At 45.1% G+C, this 19,449-nt stretch overlaps 1 protein-coding gene and 1 long non-coding RNA gene across 8 annotated transcripts in view; one reads left to right on the top strand and one right to left on the bottom strand.

Annotated features, from left to right (window-relative positions):
• Nucleotides 1-19,449, bottom strand: part of LOC120981392 — a 643,721-nt gene that overhangs the window by 471,288 nt on the left and 152,984 nt on the right. The gene's annotated exons all lie outside the window — the stretch shown is intronic.
• The window catches only part of PPP1R13B (protein phosphatase 1 regulatory subunit 13B), an 82,349-nt gene that overhangs the window by 48,122 nt on the left and 14,778 nt on the right, over nucleotides 1-19,449 (top strand). For 4 of the 7 annotated variants that reach the window (XM_040410874.1, XM_040410871.1, XM_040410869.1 and 1 more), the window contains exons 5-10: nucleotides 7,823-7,924; nucleotides 10,452-10,626; nucleotides 13,428-13,621; nucleotides 14,466-14,630; nucleotides 15,585-15,765; nucleotides 17,105-17,263. In XM_040410874.1, coding sequence (XP_040266808.1) covers nucleotides 7,823-7,924; nucleotides 10,452-10,626; nucleotides 13,428-13,621; nucleotides 14,466-14,630; nucleotides 15,585-15,765; nucleotides 17,105-17,263 — 976 coding nt within the window. The remainder of the gene's footprint in view (nucleotides 1-7,822; nucleotides 7,925-10,451; nucleotides 10,627-13,427; nucleotides 13,622-14,465; nucleotides 14,631-15,584; nucleotides 15,766-17,104; nucleotides 17,264-19,449) is intronic. The other 3 variants (XM_040410872.1, XM_040410876.1, XM_040410875.1) reach the window with 3 other exon arrangements.

Here is a 19,449-nt window from a genome sequence, read left to right as displayed (position 1 = left end):
ATTGTCGTCGTGTAGACCTAGCCTTATGGGGTTTTCATAAAGGCCCTCCATCTACGAGACTAGTGATAAATAATTGCTGGGGCCCCCGCTGATCACTAGAACAAGGATCCTGAGTCTCCCCCATTCTTCTGAACCTCCGCGGTGTAAGATCAGACTGAATGAAGTGGTGGTTGAGACCTTGTCTATGGAACTGACGTTTGGCATCCTGGCACCAAAGGGCACTGCCAGTGGTCCAGGGCATTTGGGATGCTTTCTATTGTTCTATCCCCTCTTAAATTAAACCCTTGGAAATGTGGGTAAGTAGAAATGGCATTGATCACCTATATATGCCTGCCAGTTACATAAGAAATTGTTAGGAATTTGCTTTGCGGGCAGATTACCATGTCGGGGAGTGACCCGGTTCAGTAACGCAGTGTTGTAAATTAATTTCCTGGCACAAGCTGCGGGCAGGTCATTACATAAATACATGTTAAGGGCATGATGGTTATTGACCCCAAAGATGTTCTGCCTGTGCAGCAGAGTCCTGAGCTTTTCCCCCTTTATTTTTCCTATTGCGTTCCTTATGTTTTGCTTAGGGACTGTTCCCAGGAGATGCTCTGTTTTTGCAGCCCATCCTTAAGACTCTCCAGATGTGAGGGATGCCTTGGGTTGGAGAGTCCTGTCAGTGGGAGGTGGCACTGTCCACATTGCTGGGATGACTCGAATATCCAACAAATGTTCTGCTACCCAGAGTCCTGCGAACAAAGGGATGGCACGCCATACACCCACCCACCCACACATACACACCCTTGTTCACAGGACAAAAGCCAACACATGCACTGCGCTTAACCCTGTAATTGCCTGCTGGGTTAATACTGCATCATTCATGATCGGGTATATAGGAAAATTTGTCTTCTAACAATCGCTTTCTTTGTTCGGACCTGATAAATGAGGGAAGATGGGAAGCCAGCAGGTTCTATATACCCTGCTAATGGATTTACACTTGATGTCTGATTGCAGGGTGCAGCTCTTTTCTGTGAGAATAATGGAGTGATTTCTCTAAGTAAGTGACAGGGAATTGCTGTATTTATGTGCATTTAATTGTTCCGGTGCATCCAACAAGAGAGAGGAAAAAAAAGAAGCAGCTTTGGAAATTCTTATCTAAAATCTATTTCTTAATGTTGTAATGCCAGCTCCCATGCAGACCAATGAGTCTCGGTGGTAACAGACTACAAACACGGTGTAGTCTGACTCTGCAGTAAAGCGTACTTGCACTTTGAAATACTTTGGATGTCAGAGAGACGCATAAAACTTTTTGATTGTTGGGGGGTCTTAGTGCCGAGAGCCCCCACCGATCGCTGAAATGAGGAAAGAGAAGTGCTCTCATAGTGCACTCTTGAATGAAGACCCATACACTCTCTCTCGAGTCTGTCTCACTTCGTCTCCTGCAGCAATGAGATGAAATGCGCCGTGCAAGCAGTTCTCTCTCTTCGTTCAAGAGATCGGTGGGGGTCTCAGCACTTGGATCCACATGATCAATACTTTTGATAAGTCTCTGACCAGATATATTTTTATCAAGAGGTAGGACAACAGATGGGAAGGCATTAGATTACTCCATGTTTAGGATACACAGATTTGTGTTCCCATAGAGATCCAAGGTCTGCATTGGACCTGCAGAGATAGAACAATGGAAGTTTTTAGTTGACTTTTTGCAGTGTAACTTCCTTTTTTATTTTGGATGCATTGGAAGAATACACATTTGGTTGGGAAGAAGGATGTAACCGTCAAGTTCTCCTATAAATTTGTGAGCGAATGCAGTTCATACAACATATGCCGCATGCATGGAAGTGGTTAAGTTGATCCAGCCAGACACCTGAATCCCTGTTTTTGTGGTCCCGTGCTGACCCCATACATAGCTGAATGAAGGGTGTGTCCATATTTTCCATTATGCATGCGGTCTGGGTCTACACACGGTTTCTCAGAAGATCCCTCTTCTATTCTGCTCATTGCATCACGACCATTTAATCAGATTTTACATTGCTTCCTTCATAACGTTGCTTTCCGTCACGGGAGACCAGTCATTTCTAGGTCGTCAACTGAAGGATGCTCCGGCTTGCAAAAATAAAATAAAAATGGTAAAACCATGAATGGATTGTAAACCAGTTAAATAAGTTAGGTACTTTGGGATCGGCTATAATGCTGTAATATGTGGTGGCACACAGGCATAGTCAAGGCGTCGAAAAGCGTAGGTTGTGCGTGGCATTGCTTCTCAGTCCCATTCACATCACTTGAGCTGAGTTGCAATACCGGACACAATCCATGGATGGGTGTGGCGCTATTTGTGGATGAAAGCATCCATGTTCATTTAGGCCCCTTTCACACGGGCGAGTATTCCGCGCGGGTGCAATGCGTGATGTGAACGCATTGCACCCGCACTGAATCCGGACCCATTCATTTCTATGGGGCTGTGCACATGAGCTGTGATTTTCACGCATCACTTGTGCGTTGCGTGAAAATCGCAGCATGCTCTATATTCTGCGTTTTTCACGCAACGCAGGCCCCATAGAAGTGAAAAGGGGCGCGTGAAAATCGCAAGCAAGTGCGGATGCGGTGCGATTTTCACGCATGGTTGATAGGTGACGATCGGGCTGGGGACCCGATCTGTATTTTCCCTTATAACATGGTTATAAGGGAAAATAATAGCATTCTGAATACAGAATGCAAAGTAAAATAGTGATGGAGGGGTTAAAAATAAAAAAAATTAACTCACTTGATCGCGTAGTTTCGGATCTCTGTCGTCTTCTGTAATGTAACACCGAACCCAAACCTGAACTTCAGTGATAAAGTCCAGGTTTGGGTCTGGGTACCAAACATGGCGATTTTTCTCACGCGCGTGTAAAACGCTTTGCACTCGTGCGGATAAATCGCGCATTTTACCGCAACGCACCCGCATCTTATCGGGCCCTCACACGCCACACTCGTGTGAAAGAGGCCTTAATCCTATACAGTTTATTTAAAGAAACACTCTGGCAAACACCAATACTGTTATGACTGGTGCAGGGCCTAACGCTGGCCAGAGACATTAGTCTAAAGTTGATTTAACAGGGACAATTTCAACCTCAATTTCAATGATCATTTTAGCCATTCGTTTAAAGGGCTTGTTCGCATCCGCGTCAGAGGCTTTGTTCGGAGGCTTCTGTCACAGATTCCATCCGAAAGATTGGACAAAAAAAGTCCTGCAAGCACACCTTTTTTTTTTTTTGTCTGGTGAAAAAACAAGATCCCGAACAGAAACTGAAAGGACTCAATGGAGTCTTTTCAGCGCCACCCATCTCAGTTATGTGCCGAATCCGGCACTTCCATTGTTTCCATTGTCCGGCTCTACTAACAGAGCAGAACAACAGAGATCTATGGTGGTGATGTGAACTCGCCCTATGCCTCCTGTAGTCCTAAAATGGGATTCGGGAAAAGTTCATCCTACTATAGAAAAGTAGACACAAAAATCTTATTCGATCCGACTTTGCCTATAACCATTTGCCCCAGTACAAGTCTCCTGGGGTTTTCTGGTGGTGTCCATAGGCATAAGGCCATAGAGTAATTTGGTCAACCCCTTTAAGCAAGCTTGTGTATGGTACCAAATAGTCGGCAATCTTCCAGTGCTAATATACCGTATAATACAATTAATGGAGGCCATGGGGATGATGACACCTATTTACCGGTAGTATATATTTTTTTCCCCCCTGACTAATGAAGCCTTGTTCACATTTTTATGTCCCTTTATTGACATTTCAGCCATGACCATGTATCTTTTTTTTTTTTCTTTGGTCCTCCGCGCGTTATCTGAATTTCACAGACCTGCTTAGCTCAAAATGAACTTTCCGAGCATCTCCTACCAATGGTCCGTGAATCACCGGCAGAACACTAATGCCATCAGTGTTGTATCGATTGTTTTTTCATGGAACCATAGACTTCAATGGTCATGTTGGGTCCACATCATGGACCAAAGCAGTGCATGTCTCTGTGAATTCACAGAAAACCACTGTTGTGTCAAGAAATACTTTAAAATCAATGGGTACATGTGCTATCCGTGGAAAACCTAAATGTGAACGAGGCCTGAAGCTGTGTGATTTTTATATATATATATATATATATATATATATATATATATATATATATATATATATATATATATATTTTTTTTTTAAATCCTGTTATTTCACTCTCCCTTATACGTTATGCACACCGGCTGTCTGAGGTTGCCGCGGCTTATTATTATTATTTTTTTTTGTGGCTTTGGAAAGGGAGGATCTGATGTTCAGGGCCTGGTGTTAAGCTGCAGGAATGTGTAGGATTATACAAGAGGCTGTTTGTCCTCCTCTAAAGTGGAGATGCTCTTTTTCATTGGTACGCGAGACGCTCCTAGACACGTACCTGTCGCCTTTCACTCGTGTGCACACTCCTTCTCCAGGGAGTAACACCTGTCTGAACCCCTGCAGACCCTGTGGCCTCATCTACGAGCCCTTCCTCCCCCCCAACTATCCTGTCACGATGTGGGCGAGGAGGAAAGAGCAGCGCGTCAAGCTACAGGTTTACCCATGTTTTATTTATATTTTTTCCCTTTTAAATCGCCGACTTTTCTGCTACTTTCCTTCAGGGTTGAGAGTGGGTGGCTGCGCATTGTCTCGGCTTCTCTAATGCTGAATGAATTAAGAGGATTTCCTGCTGGCGCTTGTAACTAATTGTGCTTCAGGATTTGCAGCCTCTTCTGTTAACCCCTTGGCTTCCAGGGAAGATATAAAATGCGCTCCAGGGATGAGAACGGGAAGAGTGTTAAGAGATTGGAAATGTTCACAACAATGATTTTGGCTGCCGAGGGGTTAAACACAAGAATTTTATATTTTGTGCGCTGCATTCCACGCGTTATAATAATAGGCGTTTATATTTAGTGCCTTTCTTGGTACAATTTGCATTACTTGGTGCGGCGTGTGTACTTTACCTTTCTGCTGTTGGTCACACCGCTGTGTGTCTGTACTTTGTATACAGAACTGAATATGGACGCATGTAAGGAAGGGTCTTGGGCTGGATTCGCATCACATTTTTGCCAAAGTGTACGTTAACAGATGCCTCAGATGGATGCCATACAGTGGCATCCAAATACCATAGGTTCATTGTAAAAAAATAAAGTATATGTTTTTACTAGGAGAGTTACATTTAGGGGAGAATATCTATCGTCATAGATTGTAAGCTCTTGCGAGCAGGGCCCTGACTCCTAGTGTTTCAGTTGCATATTAGCCAGTTACTTTTGTTTTTTACATGAACCCTATGAATTTGTAAAGCGCTGCGGGATATGGTGGCGCTATATAAATAAATTTTAATATTATTATTATTATTATTATTATTATTATGCTGCAAGTTAGCAGCCTACAGCGTCGTGTTACCTCCCTACAGCTTCAGATATTGTGCTGCTATACAAGCTCCTTGCACACGGCTGTGTTGTGGTCAGTTTTTTTTTTTTTTCACTTTCCAAATTTTCCTTGATATTTTATTATTATTATTATTATTATTATTATTATTATTATAAGTTTCATTAACTTTTAAGCAATATACACAGTATATTTTTTGTGCAAACCTAGATTACAATTGGAGGACTTCATTAAAATGTTTAGCCATTTCTGAGATACAGAAGTTAAAAATAAGTCCGTTTGCAAGCTGCCACCTTGTCTTCTTTGAATCTGACGGCTCATGTGTAGCTCTTATCGCTGATCTCCTGACCTCATAAACACATATTTAAGGGCTCTTTCACACTTGCGTTGCTCTGTTTCGGCATAGAGTTCCGTCGTCGGGGCTCTATGCCAGAAGAATCCTGATCAGGATTATCCTAATGCATTCTGAATGGAGAGAAATCCGTTCAGGATGCATCAGGATGTCTTCAGTTCCGGAACGGAACGTTTTTTGGCCGGAGAAAATACCGCAGCATGCTGCGCTTTTTGCTCCGGCCAAAAATCCTGAACACTTGCCGCAAGGCCGGATCCGGAATTAATGCCCATTGAAAGGCATTAATCCGGATCCGGCCTTAAGCTAAACGTCGTTTTGGCGCATTACCGGATCCGACGTTTAGCTTTTTCTGAATGGTTACCATGGCTGCAAGGACGCTAAAGTCCTGTTTGCCATGGTAAAGTGTAGTGGGGAGCGGGGGAGCAGTATACTTACCGTCCGTGCGGCTCCCGGGGCGCTCCAGAGTGACGTCAGGGCGCCCCACGCGCATGGATGACGTGATCACATGGACACGTCATCCATGTGCATGGGGCGCTCTGACGTCATTCTGGAGCGCCCCGGGAGCCGCACGGACTGTAAGTATACCGCTCCCCCGCTCCCCACTACTACTATGGCAACCAGGACTTTAATAGCGTCCTGTGTGCCATAGTAACACTGAACGCATTTTGAAGACGGATCCGTCTTCAAATGCTTTCAGTTCACTTGCGTTGTTACGGATCGGGCGGGCACCTCCGGCAAATGGAGTACACGCCGGATCCGGACAACGCAAGTGTGAAAGAGGCCTTAGCCATATTATTAGCAGCTTGATAACCATTGAGCTATGCTCGTTTATGAGGTCAGGAGATAAGAGCTACACATGAGCCAGGGGGACTGAAAAGAAACAGAAAGCCACAGTTTGCAACTAGACTGATTTTTAACCCCTGTGTGTCAGAAACAGCTGACATTTTTTTATTTTATATAAAGGTCAATAGAAAAACAGATTTATTTATTTTTAGCCCAAAACGAATAAAATGGAATCGTGAAAAAAATTGCCGCAAAGTTGTCCATACCGTTCAAAGTAGGGATTTTTGCATGGGATGATAATCGCCTGAATGATCGCTTCTAATCATTGACCGGTGTAAATATGTGCAGCGATGGAACGACAGAGGAGAAGTCTCTTGTTTGTCGTTGATGGCCTCTTTTATGGTGATGTAAAAATGTTGACGTAAAATTTACTCGCGTGAGACCAACATCTCCGTGTTGCTAGTAAAGCAATCGGCATGAAAGGGGCGGGGGGGGGGGGGGGGGGGAGAGCGAGTGATCGTTTGATCGAAAAGAAACACGTGACTATTGTAAAATATAAATCTTAGTCCTCCAGGTCTAAACGACTTGGTAAATCATCGCTCCGGCAGTCGTTACAGGCAGTTTATCTATCCGTGCAAAATGATCCTTACTCATAACCATTATAGCACTGTGCTGGATCTTGGTGGTTGCGCCAGAAGTCCCAGTGATTACACCGTATGTCTGTGCCCGTCAGCATTGCCCTGGTTCATTGTGTCCTCTGGAGTCTGTGCTATTATAGGAACTAGATTCTTTGGGATGTTGTAGACATTTCCTCTTCACCTGACTTTATCTTAATAAGGAAATCCTTTTCTTCATTTCACTTTACTGGATTATTATTATTATGGCCTCTTATTTTTAGAAACAATGTCAAAACTAGATTGCACAGAGTTAAAGGCCCTGATGGTTTAGTGAATGTATTGCGATCCCGGGGGGGGGAAATGGCTGCAAGAAACGGAAGGGGGGGGGGGGGGGTGCAGGACTGATGATTTGCATACATCTCGTCTATACAAGACGTGTGACAAATGGATGTATTCCATATGTAGAACATCTCTGTACAGACTTCTTAAACTTCTCATCGGCTATTGCTATTTCCAAGGTCACAACTTGGGCGGCAGTCTGGCACGTGGTGCGTGCATCCATCATTTGGGTTTTGAGGTGAACCATGGTTGATTACGTATGTTTTTGTGTGTAAGCAACTTTTTCGCAGTGTTAAATCTTAGCATTTTTATGTTTCACCCTCACGTAGGTGGGCAACCCAAGAGTGGAGCTGACTCTTTCAGAACTGCAGGATATGGCCTCTCGTCAACAGCAGCAGATCGAGAACCAGCAACAGATGTTGGTGGCAAAGGTGGGTACCGTAGGTCTACAGTCATATTATAAGGGGGTAGTCTGATCTAGAAAACCTAATGCCCTATTGGTTGGAATCCCCGTTGAGGATCTTCTAAATGACCTGGCACACTCCATCCATGAACAGAGCACTCGCCATGTGAGACTTGATTTCGACCGTGGTGTTGCTCTCCATGCCTTTGGCCATTACAGTGCTGGATATCTTGGTGGTGGGATACCCTATTAACCAAATAGGATTGGCCAGATATGAGAGTTTTGGAGTGCTTTCTTCTGTTTCTGTTGAGAAATATTTAGTGTTTTGACACAAGGTGAAATTTGCTGACGTGTGTACCCTGAACCCTGTAATTTAGATATACACAACGGCAATTTACATGATAATTGGATGCCGGCAGCATTTTTAATATTAAGATCCTGCTGCCGGTAATTGGGTTGTTTGTAATAACCTTCAGAATTACATAAAAGGTTTCACGTCAGACATTATTTCCAGATATTTTAAGTTCATTAGATTCTGACGACTTGCTGAACCAAGAAAATCCAGCATAGTGAGTCCAAATGAGAGGTGGTTCCTGATACTATTACTACTGGCCTATTTAGAGTCATAAGCTCATGACTAATCCGTGTCCAGTGACTATGTGGATCCATTAACAACTGGACCACTGGATGCCCCAGCTGAGCCCCTGCCAGAATCATTAGACCTTCTGCAGATTATAGGGACCTAAAGGAAAATACTACAGCAGGATATCCATATAGCGAGCGCGAGGGTACTATCTGTACCAATGTTATTTTCTGGGAGAGACAGGAAGGCAGTATTATCTGTACTAATGTCATTTACAGGGAGAGAGACAGGGAAGCAGTATAATCTGTACCAATATATCATTTACAGGAAGAGATAGGGAAGCAGTACTATCTGTTCCAATGTAATTTACTGGGGGCGAGACATGGAGGCAGTACTATCTGTGCCAATATCATTTACTGGGAGAGAGACATGGAGGCGGTACTATCTGTGCCAATATCATGTACTGGGAGAGAGACATGGAGGCAGTACTATCTGTGCCAATATCATTTACTGGGAGAGAGACATGGAGGCAGTACTATCTGTGCCAATATCATTTACTGGGAGAGAGACATGGAGGCAGTACTATCTGTTCCAATGTAATTTACTGGGGGAGAGACATGGAGGCGGTACTATCTGTGCCCATATCATTTACTGGGAGAGAGACATGGAGGCGGTACTATCTGTGCCAATATCATTTACTGGGAGAGAGACATGGAGGCGGTACTATCTGTGCCAATATCATTTACTGGGAGAGAGACATGGAGGCGGTACTATCTGTGCCAATATCATTTACTGGGAGAGAGACATGGAGGCGGTACTATCTGTGCCAATATCATTTACTGGGAGAGAGACCTGGAGGCGGTACTATCTGTGCCAATATCATTTACTGGGGGAGAGACATGGAGGCAGTACTATCTGTGCCAATATCATTTACTGGGGGAGAGACATGGAGGCGGTACTATCTGTGCCAATATCATTTACTGGGGGAGAGACATGGAGGCAGTACTATCTGTGCCAATATCATTTACTGGGAGAGAGACCTGGAGGCAGTACTATCTGTAACAATATTATTTACTGGGAGAGAGTCAGGGAAGCGGTATAATCTGTATCAATATAATTTACATGAGGAGATAGGGAGGCAGTACTATCTGTACCTACATCATTTACAGGGAGGCGGTACATCCATACCACTATCATTTTGCAGGAAGATACATGGAGGCAGTACTATCCGAATCAATATCATTTACAGGGAGAGACAGGGACACAGGATTATCTGTACCTACATGATTTACAGATAGAGAAAAGAAGGCAGTACTACTTGTACCACTATGAATTACAGGGTGAGACACTGAGACAGTTGTATTTGTGCCTACATCATTTACAGGCAGGAAGTACTATCTGTACCAGTATTAATTATATGGTTAGACAGGGAGGCAGTAGTATCTGTAGCGGTATGAATTATAGTCACAGTCTATGGACTCACAAAGTGTAGACCTGTACGTTCGGACAGTTGTGACTAATTCTTTTATAGAACGCAGCTTTTATTTGTCCTCTTCGCTGTCAGAGGTTCTCTGTTCACCGGCTGATTTGCTGTGCAGAATAAGCCGTGCCAGAAGCACTGACAGATTATTCCATGACCTTTCAGAGGTACAAGTGGTGTTTGCTGGCACAATTGGCGCCCTCTCCTATCTCTGCAGCTCTTCTCTGCTGCTCATCATAGTTAACATTTGTTTATCATCTCCAAGGACCCCTCCGCTCCTTATCTTTCGTTTACGAGACATAAGGGAGCCATTTTGTTGCCTCAGGAAGAAGACTGCATTTCTCAGGAAATGACCAGTAGAGGAAGCTACAGATGTGTGGGAATCCATGTTTACCTTCTCTATTGTCTGTTTTTTAACCACCGCAGTTGAGCTTTAGTTTCCCTGTTATCATTTTCCTGTCCTAAACTTCGTTTCTTCATCCGCACCGGCAGGAACAGCGCTTGCGTTATCTCAAGCAACAGGAGCGTCGTCAGCTGCAGACCGTCTCCGAAACAGAGAAACTTCAGAAGCTAAAAGAGCGAGTGGAGACCCAGGAAAATAAACTCAAGAAGATCCGGGCCATGAGAGGCCAAGTGGACTACAGCAAAGTCATGAATGGAAACTTGTGTAGGTTTTAACCTGTAACCTTTTAACTAAGAGGTTGTTTCATCTAGGAAATCCCATCATTGTCCAAGTAACGGTGGTCCAATTGTTATGACCCCCCCAACGACAGCCCTCTTCTTTTCTGGAGGCGGCATTGTTGGACTTGGTTAAAGTCTCTTATTCTGGATTTACATAGCCTGATGGAGCAGGCTATTATCGGGAAGGGTCGGTTCCTTCTTGGTAACTGCCTGGCTCGGTAGTGGAGTTGAAGAGCAGTATTTCCATGCAGCGATCATCTCCTCTGTGTGGGGACAAGCAATGGCTACTTCCCATCAATTGCCCTCATAAAGATTCATTGTTTCTGGGCAGCAGATCGCTGTTCACACAGCGCAATCTGCTGCCCAGAAACAATGATTGAGGTGTCTGCAGGAAAGATTGTTTCACCTGGAGAACAAGCGTTTGGCTTATTCATTGGATGATTTGCGCCAGCTTTACACGGTCAGATTATCAGTAACGAGCATATGAACGTTCATTCCTGACGGTTCGGCAGTGTAAATCCAGTTTTGTTTTTTTTTTTTGCTTTTTTTTTTTGTTTTTTTATGTAGTAAATCCACTTTAAAGAGGACCTTTCACTTGTAAAAACAATGTGAACTGAGTATGCTGCCATGTAGAGCGGCGCCCGGGGATCTCACTGCACTTACTATTATCCCCGGGCGCCGCTCCGTTCTCCCGTTATAGGCTCCGGTACCTTTGCTCTTTAAGTTATAGTAGGCGGTGTCTTCCCTTGTCCTGTGGGCGTCTCCTTCTCCTAGGCTGCAGCGCTGGCCAATCGCAGCGCACAGCTCACAGCCTGGGAGAAAAAAAAACCCCCAGGCTGTGAGCTGTGAGCTGCGATTGGCCAGCGCTGTGGCCTAGGAGAAGGAGACGCCCACAGGACAAGGGAAGACCCGCCTACTATAACTTAAGGAGCAAAGGTACCGGAGGGCATAACGGGAGAACGGAGCGGCACCCGGGGATAATAGTAAGAGCAGTGAGATCCCCGGGCGCCGCTCTATATGTCAGCATACTTAGTTCATATTGTTTTTACAAGTGAAAGGTCCTCTTTAAGGTCTAAAGGGTCTATCAGTTTAAAGGGAGTCTGACACCAGGAGATTTACTGATAAACCAGGCACAATGTCTTGTAGGACGAAAGGTCCCTTTACACGGGACGACAGAACAGCAGATTGTCTTCCTTCCCAACATTCGCTTGCTCGTCAGCGGAGGAGAGTGCTGCATTTACATGCCATCGCTCGTCCCCATACTGACTGGTTGTTTGCTGGCAGCAGATGCTGTTTACACAGCACGATCTGCTGACGGTAAACGATAATCTTTGTGTGCGCACAAGTTACTTATTACCCAGTGAATTAGCGTTTTGCTTGTTCATCAGGTAATCAGCGGCACATTTACACCGCCAGATAATTGGTAGCGATATTTGGGATTTTCACCCCGTCTAAAGGGCCTTTAACTCAGCTGTATGTAATAATACCTTTCACTTCTCGATCCTTTACTTCATTCTCCAGGACCTTTATGTATTTGAGCAGTGCATTGGGAGTGGGTCCACGCCACTCTGTGCACCCTTCTTCCTCTGTCAGTCAGTCTCTATCTCTATCTATCTCTCCTTGATTCACAGGACTAGATTCCTGTATAGTGATGTTGCCTGGACCTGTCAATCAAGCAGGAAAGGGAGGGCCTGGCAGAGGAAGTGGGAGGAGCAAGGATGCACAGTGTCTTGCCCCACCCTTTGAGCACATAACTTCTCATTTGCATATGGATTAAACATACTTTTTTCCAGCATGATGCAGCGGATTGCCAAGTGAAAGGTATGACCACATCCGGGTGAACTAGCCCTACAAGACGTTGTGCCTGGTTTATCAGTGAATTTCCTGGTGACAGGTTCCCTTTAAATGTTGAGAATTGTATTGAGAACAATATACATTAAATTATAGTGTCTTTACATCTCTTATGACCACCTGGGCTCACAAAGGTCCTACTAACCCTATCCACAAGCGTGACGGACATTGGACCGTCACTGATCTAATATTACTGGCATGTCCTGAGGGTAGGCCATCAGTATGTAATTTGTAATCCTATGGTAATTTAATATTTCAGTGTTTTCTGCAGTATGGGTTTGAGGAGGCAGGGGTTGGTTCTGCAGTAGGGGTGCTAAGAATTGGTCACCTAATTCAAAGTCAAATTATTTGCTTGCAACTAATTGTGAACCTGTGGTGGTTATAGAGTTCAGTGTATGGGAAGCCAGAGTGTATACTCCACCAAAACCCATGTGAAATGACCAGTATACTAACCCTGATGGGACCTGCTATAAAATATTGGACCGTCCTACACATCTTGTGTTATTCCCAATTCCAAGGATGCAGTGTATACCCATCTGCTGCTGGTCAGTCTTGGTGGCTGATGCCTATTACAGACTGGTCACATGTATAATTGTCACTATAGCAAAGGTCCAGCAGTGCCCCTTTTGCATACACATGGGCAGCACGGTGGCTCAGTGGTTAGCACCGGTGCCTTGCAGCGCTGGGGTCCTGGGTTCCAATCCGACCAAGGCCAACATCTGCATGGAGTTTGTATGTTCTCCCCGTGTTTGCGTGGATTTCCTCCCACACTCCAAAGACAGACTGATAGGGACCTTAGATTGTTAGCGTGATGCTAATGTCTTGTAAAGCGCTGTGGAATTTAGCAGCACTATAAAAAATAAATAAAGAGTTGCTTCTTCTGATGTCTACGTTGCATGCGATAGATTTCTACTAATGTTATTTTTATTACGATAGCTACAGAAATCGAGCACATCAGTGACATGTTTCAGGAGAAGCAGCAGGAGTTGCAGTCGGCTGTGCTGAAGGTGGAGCAGCTGACACTGCAGCTGGAGGACCTGCGGAAAGGAAAGTTAAATGGTTTCCAGGCTTATGGACAAATGACAGGTCCTGCCGCACTGGAGCTGAAGAAGCTTTATCAAGAGCTGCAGGTAAGTGGCCCATTCAGCTGGTACTATGATCATGTGCATGAACCTTTTGAAGAGGCTTTGTGGGACTATGATACTGGTGGAGGACTGTCTTCGAAATAGGCCATTAAAGGGGTATTCCAGTTAGAGAAAATTATCCCTTATGTGAAACTCCCGTAAAAATGAAGCGAGTGTTTTAGACCAGGCGCTCCGTCCATTTCAGGGAACAGGGCCCCCGTTCTCTTGATTGGTGAGGGTCCCAATGGTAGGACCCCCACCGATCTAATAGTTAGACCCTATCCGGTGGATAGAGGAAAACTTTCTGTAACCGCAATACCCCTTTAATATCATATTGGTGGGGGTCTGGCTCCCAACACACCTACTAAATAGCAGGCTGAAGGGTGCCAGTTTGGGCACTGCACTCCTTCATTGTGTGTGGGCATAGCATCTAGACATAATGTAGTGGGTGTGCCTGGATTACCGCGCAGTCCTGTTCACTTGGACGGGTTGCAGTACCAGTCACTGCCACTACAAAATACAGGACGCTGTGTATACTAAGCAATGAACTATATGTGGCGCTCACTAGTGTCGCCGGCTGATTTTGGTGGTGCCTGGAGTCAGACCCTCACAGATCTGATATTGAAGAACTTTCCTAACGATAGGCCACCAATACCAAAGTCCCAGACAACCGCTTTTGTCTCTTCCTGATAGGTTTCTCTACCATGGTGCCATGGGACGAGTAGGAAAATGTTATATATTCATGATTGTTCCAAATGCAAACACCTCCCACCTGCTCCTTACATGTTCGACGTTGCTGTCAAGCAGACTGGTTCCTTCATAACCAGCGACGGTTTCATGTGTATTCTAGATCAGAAATCGTCTCAACCAGGAGCAGAACTCGAAGCTCCAGCAGCAGAAGGAGCTGCTTAACAAGCGCAACATGGAGGTGGCCATTATGGACAAGAGGATCAACGAACTGCGTGAGCGCCTGTACAAGAAAAAAGTTGAGGCACGTCAAAAAGAAAACATTCCCGTAAGATTTATTTTTGAATCAGATAATTTTTATAACTTTTTCAAGAAAATTTGTTATACAAGTACAACAAAATTCCTGTCTCAAAACTTCAAAACTCTTTAATGACTTGTCCGAGAACAATTGAGCCATCTTACCCAACCCATATTGCTCCCATTGCTGCACTCCACTAACCTTGTTTAATTCAGAGTATAGGCAATTAGGCCATATAGGTGTATGGGCATTATACCCAGCAATATTCATCCTTTCTTTAGTTTTCCACCATATTTTATGTATCATGCTTATCAACGGATATCGAGTACCATGAGAATGAAATGATCCATCCTCCAAAGCTGACAATAAACAAGTACGATGTATCAAGTGCTGAATAATGCGACCCGCATTGTTCAATTGAGATTCACCCCCCCCCATCCTCTGAGATGTTGTAGCTGGGCTGCAATATAATAGGACCAAGGGTCTGGTACCGCCAAACCCCCCTGTGTTTTAAGCCGCTGAAGGGTTGAAAGTTTAATCCTAGGGACACCTCCCCTCCATATTAAATCTCTGAATACTGCGTTAACAGTGTTAAAAAACCTAAGCGGGATCCAGATCGGTGCATTATGGAGGCGGTATAGAAGTTTCGGCATTAATATCATTTTCAAGAGATTAACTCGACCAATTACAGATAAAGGCAATTTGCTCCAGGCCTGTATTTTTTATTCCGAAATTCAGTGAGCATTGGCACCAGATTCAGACGTTCATAGTCACCTAAATTTGCAGTTACCCATACCCCTAAATACTTTAAGGATGTCACCACCTGTAACCCTCCCGTCCCGTAAGATTTATTATTAACAAGGCGGCTTCTCTCATCGCTGCGCAGCGTCTTATCACTGAGTAGTGTCATCTTTTATCATTTCCTTCCAGTTTTTTGCTGGCAGGATAAACTGTTACTGACATGTTATCCTCTTCCCGTTACAGCTGAGTCGCATCAATGGAGGGCCATCCCCTCAGTCCACGTTATCGGCGTCGGGGCGAGTAGCAGCGGTGGGCCCGTATATCCAAATCCCAAGCACAGTGAACTATCCGCTGCCTGCCGATCCAGTCAAACCTCAGTCTCTCTCACTTGCTGCTAGTGGGACACAGCCGCGCTCCAAGTCTGGTAAGTCATTGCATCTAGAAATTTAAAGGGGGCGTCCATTGTGAACAGCCGCGGTTCTGACAATGAGCTGATTGTGGGGGATCCACTGTTGAGGCGCCCCATGATCATTTGGGAGCTTCACTTGGTGCCCCATGACATCAGTGGGTGTCTAAGTTTTGTCGGGACAGGTCAGATTCACTATAGTGACAGCAACTGTGGCCATCTGAAAGGGGTCCTAATTGGCACCCCTTCTGTTACTGGTATGCCCAGTGTTTGGCCATACAACCCCTGCTAAGTCAAACTGAAAATGTATTGGCTGTTTTTTTTTTGCACAGCAACTCCAGGAGATTTGCTGTCGGTGTAGGCAGGGTACATGGCTAGTAACACCTATGTATATTCATGAGCCGTCTCCTAGTGGTCCGTCTGCTCATTCACAATCATCTATATGTGAACTATCATCCTATTATGTGTATTATTGTCATCATGTTTTATTTAAAGGGAAAGTAAAGGTCTCTGTAGAGGTTAGTCCTGTCGCTGACTAGTAGAATATCCCTGGTTGGGGTTGCCACAGTTCTGTACGGTAATACGTGAGTCCGGATTGCTCTTTTTTATTTTCCTTTTTGCCCCCCCCCCTCATTGCCCTGCTGTTAACACTCCAAGATCGTGGTGACAGATTCCATTTAAAGAATGGAAGACGTATTACATACAGCGATTGTCGGGAGGGAAGCGCTCCTTCCCGACAATCGTCTGCTCGTTAGTGGAGGAGACTGCTGCTATTACATGCAGCGATCTCCTCCGTAGTATGGGGAGTAGTGATCGCTACTGCCACTCCCAGCGATCTGACATTGGTTAGGTAATAGATGCCAATTTTGGGAAAAATTTCCAAAAGCACCAGAATACTTGGCATGTCTTGGTCCCTAGCACCAGCAGTAGGCTCTTTCCCATTGAGATTAGTCAAGAAGCATGAAATGAATAAGGGAGATGAGCCGCCAGGGCCATAATTGTGGCCCAGACTGTCCTTCTTCATACCCCTCCCTTATGTTTCTAGTAGTCAGAGACAAGGTTGTCAGTGTAACCTCAGTGATGGCTTCCAGGGTCTGATACTTTCCCTTTCGGTTTCTTTACCGATCTGACACCATATCATGACGAGTGCTGTTATTTATTTCTTGTACTTTTACCACTGTTTCTGTGTGCTTGTTCTCACCTCACTCTTCTTTTTGCATCCTAATGTCTTGTCCTGTGTCTTGTATCTCCTCTCGGTCTTCGTGTTTTTTTTTTTCTTGTTCCTCTTTCCGTGATGTGTTTTTTTTCCTCCTGACAACGGGGTGGTCGCCTTGTTCTACCTGTCGTCCTCCACTAGAGGGAGACAATGAGTATGTGAAAAAATCTCCAGGTCCCTGGAAGGTTTCAGATTTAGACATTGGAGTGGATCCCGTGCGGTCATCCTCCACCTCCTGTCTTCAGTCTTCTGACCACAGTGTCTTCCACCAGGCACCTGGCCTCTCTGACACCCTGAACAGTGAGTCTGCTCAGCAGGAATTCTTACTGTCTGCTTGCCAATCGCACCCGATCTTCTCACGTTAATACTCCTGTAATTTTACACACATCCTGCATAATACATTTTTTCAGTAGATTTGTTAGTCGAGCATTACAGTCTGCTCCTAGATAACACTGGCACCTTTCACCGGATTCTATTAGTTGAGATGAGGCTACTTTCACACTAGCATTTTTCTTTTCCGGCACTGAGTTCCGTCCTGGGGGCTCAATACCGGAAAAGAACTGATCAGTTTTATCCCCATGCATTCTGAATGGAGAGCAATCCGTTCAGGATGCATCAGGATGTCTTCAGTTCAGTCTTTTTGACTGATCAGGCAAAAGAGAAAACCGCAGCATGCTACCGTTTTATCTCCGGCAAAAAAAAACTGAAGACTTGCCTGAATTTTTTCCCATAAGAATGTATTAGTGCCGGATCCGGCATTCCAAATACCGTAATGCGGGAACCGTCCTTCCAGTCTGCGCATGCGCAGACCAATAAAAAGGTGAACAAAGTAAATGCCGGATCCGTTTTGCCTGATGACACACCGGAAAGACGGATCCGGCATTTCAATGCATTTTTTTTGACTGATCAGACATTTTTAAGACTGATCATGATCCGGATCAGTCTTACTTAATGCCATCAGTTGTCATACGTTTTGCCGGATCCGGCAGGCAGTTCCAGTGACGGAACTGCTTGCCGGATCTCTCTGCCGCAAGTGTGAAAGTAGCCTAAGTACCTGTACTTGCTGATGCTGCCACCCTGCCTGTTTTGTTAAAATGGCGTTCCTACGCCACGCTGCCCCTCCCCCACCTGGTATTATCCCCGCTCAGTATGCAAATACTGAGTATCGGAGCAATGGGGCGAAGACTAAGTCTTTCTCTGTGGGCGTCTCCTTCTCCCCTGGCTGTAGCGCTGTCCATTTGCAGCGCAGAGCGTCACAGCCAGGGAGTTTTTTCTCCCTGGCTGTGACGCTCTGCGCTGCGATTGGACAGCGCTACAGCCAGGGGAGAAGGAGACGCCCAAGTACAGGTACTTATCTCAATGAATAAAATCCGGTGAAAGGTCCTCTTTAAGAGAACAGACATGAGCGAGAAAAATCCTGCACGTGTGCCTGTAGTGGTCTCGCCCGCCTCGCCTCACTTTTCTTCGCACATTGAAAGTCTATTTATGAATAATATCATGTCGCTGGCCGATTTCAGTTTCACTTACATATGAGCTTAAAGGGGTTGTCCGGGCATGTGTCCTGACATCCGACGTATAGAGATGCGACTGCTCACTGTCGGACTGGTCTTTTGTACCGATCACCCTTATGTAAAGCTCGGTTCATACCTGCGTTACCTTCCTTCAGGTTTCCATTCCTTTTTTGACAATCTGACCTAGCCATTATACTTGGTGATGTCAGATCAGTCATGGATCCTGTAAAAGAAAAAAAGGAAGTCGCCGGGCCAGCATGAACAGAGCCTTACTTAAACTTTTGCTCATATTTTGTGGAACCGTTATAATGGCCTGCCAGCATGTGCATACAGCTACCCAATGGCGGTGATCTAGATCCGTAGATGTCGATATCATGGCGGTATACTATAGAGAGTCCGTACCCATGTGTTTCCTGTTTCTGTTCTGGAGACCTGGTTCTTAATTGAAATTAAACCCAATTGAATTATCTTTTTAATAGGCCTCTTGACCTTCTTTCTGCTGCCATTAATTGATGTGAAAACTGGGGCAGCGAGAAGCGGTTCTGTTGTTGCATTCACCAGGGACACCAGGATTAACCAGACCATTTATAAACTGGAACTGGTGTGCATAGAGGTTCAGGGAATGCACACGGCACCCTATGAAGAACAATACAGTGCAAAACTGGGATGAATATGGCAGTAATAGTTAAAGGGGTTGTCCGGTAACTGATATTGATGATCTATCCGGAGGATAGATAATCAGTATATGATCGGCGGGATCAGGGACCCCCGCCAATCAGCCCTTCGAAGAGATCGGGCACTCAACGTGACATCGCCGTAAATCATCAGACACATGGCCTAGTTGCAGATCAGCCCCATGTGAATGAAGGGGGTTGAGTTGCAATACTATGTACAGCGCTGTACGGGAGCAGGCTGCGCTCGCAGAGCTCAGAGGGGACTGTGGCAGCTCCCTGGAAAAGCCGATGCCGGGACTCG

This window comes from Bufo bufo, chromosome 11, assembly GCF_905171765.1.
Source record: "Bufo bufo chromosome 11, aBufBuf1.1, whole genome shotgun sequence".
NCBI lineage: Eukaryota > Metazoa > Chordata > Amphibia > Anura > Bufonidae > Bufo > Bufo bufo.
The sequence above is the reverse complement of the archived record's forward strand: the minus strand, read 5'-3'. Positions and strand labels throughout refer to the sequence as shown.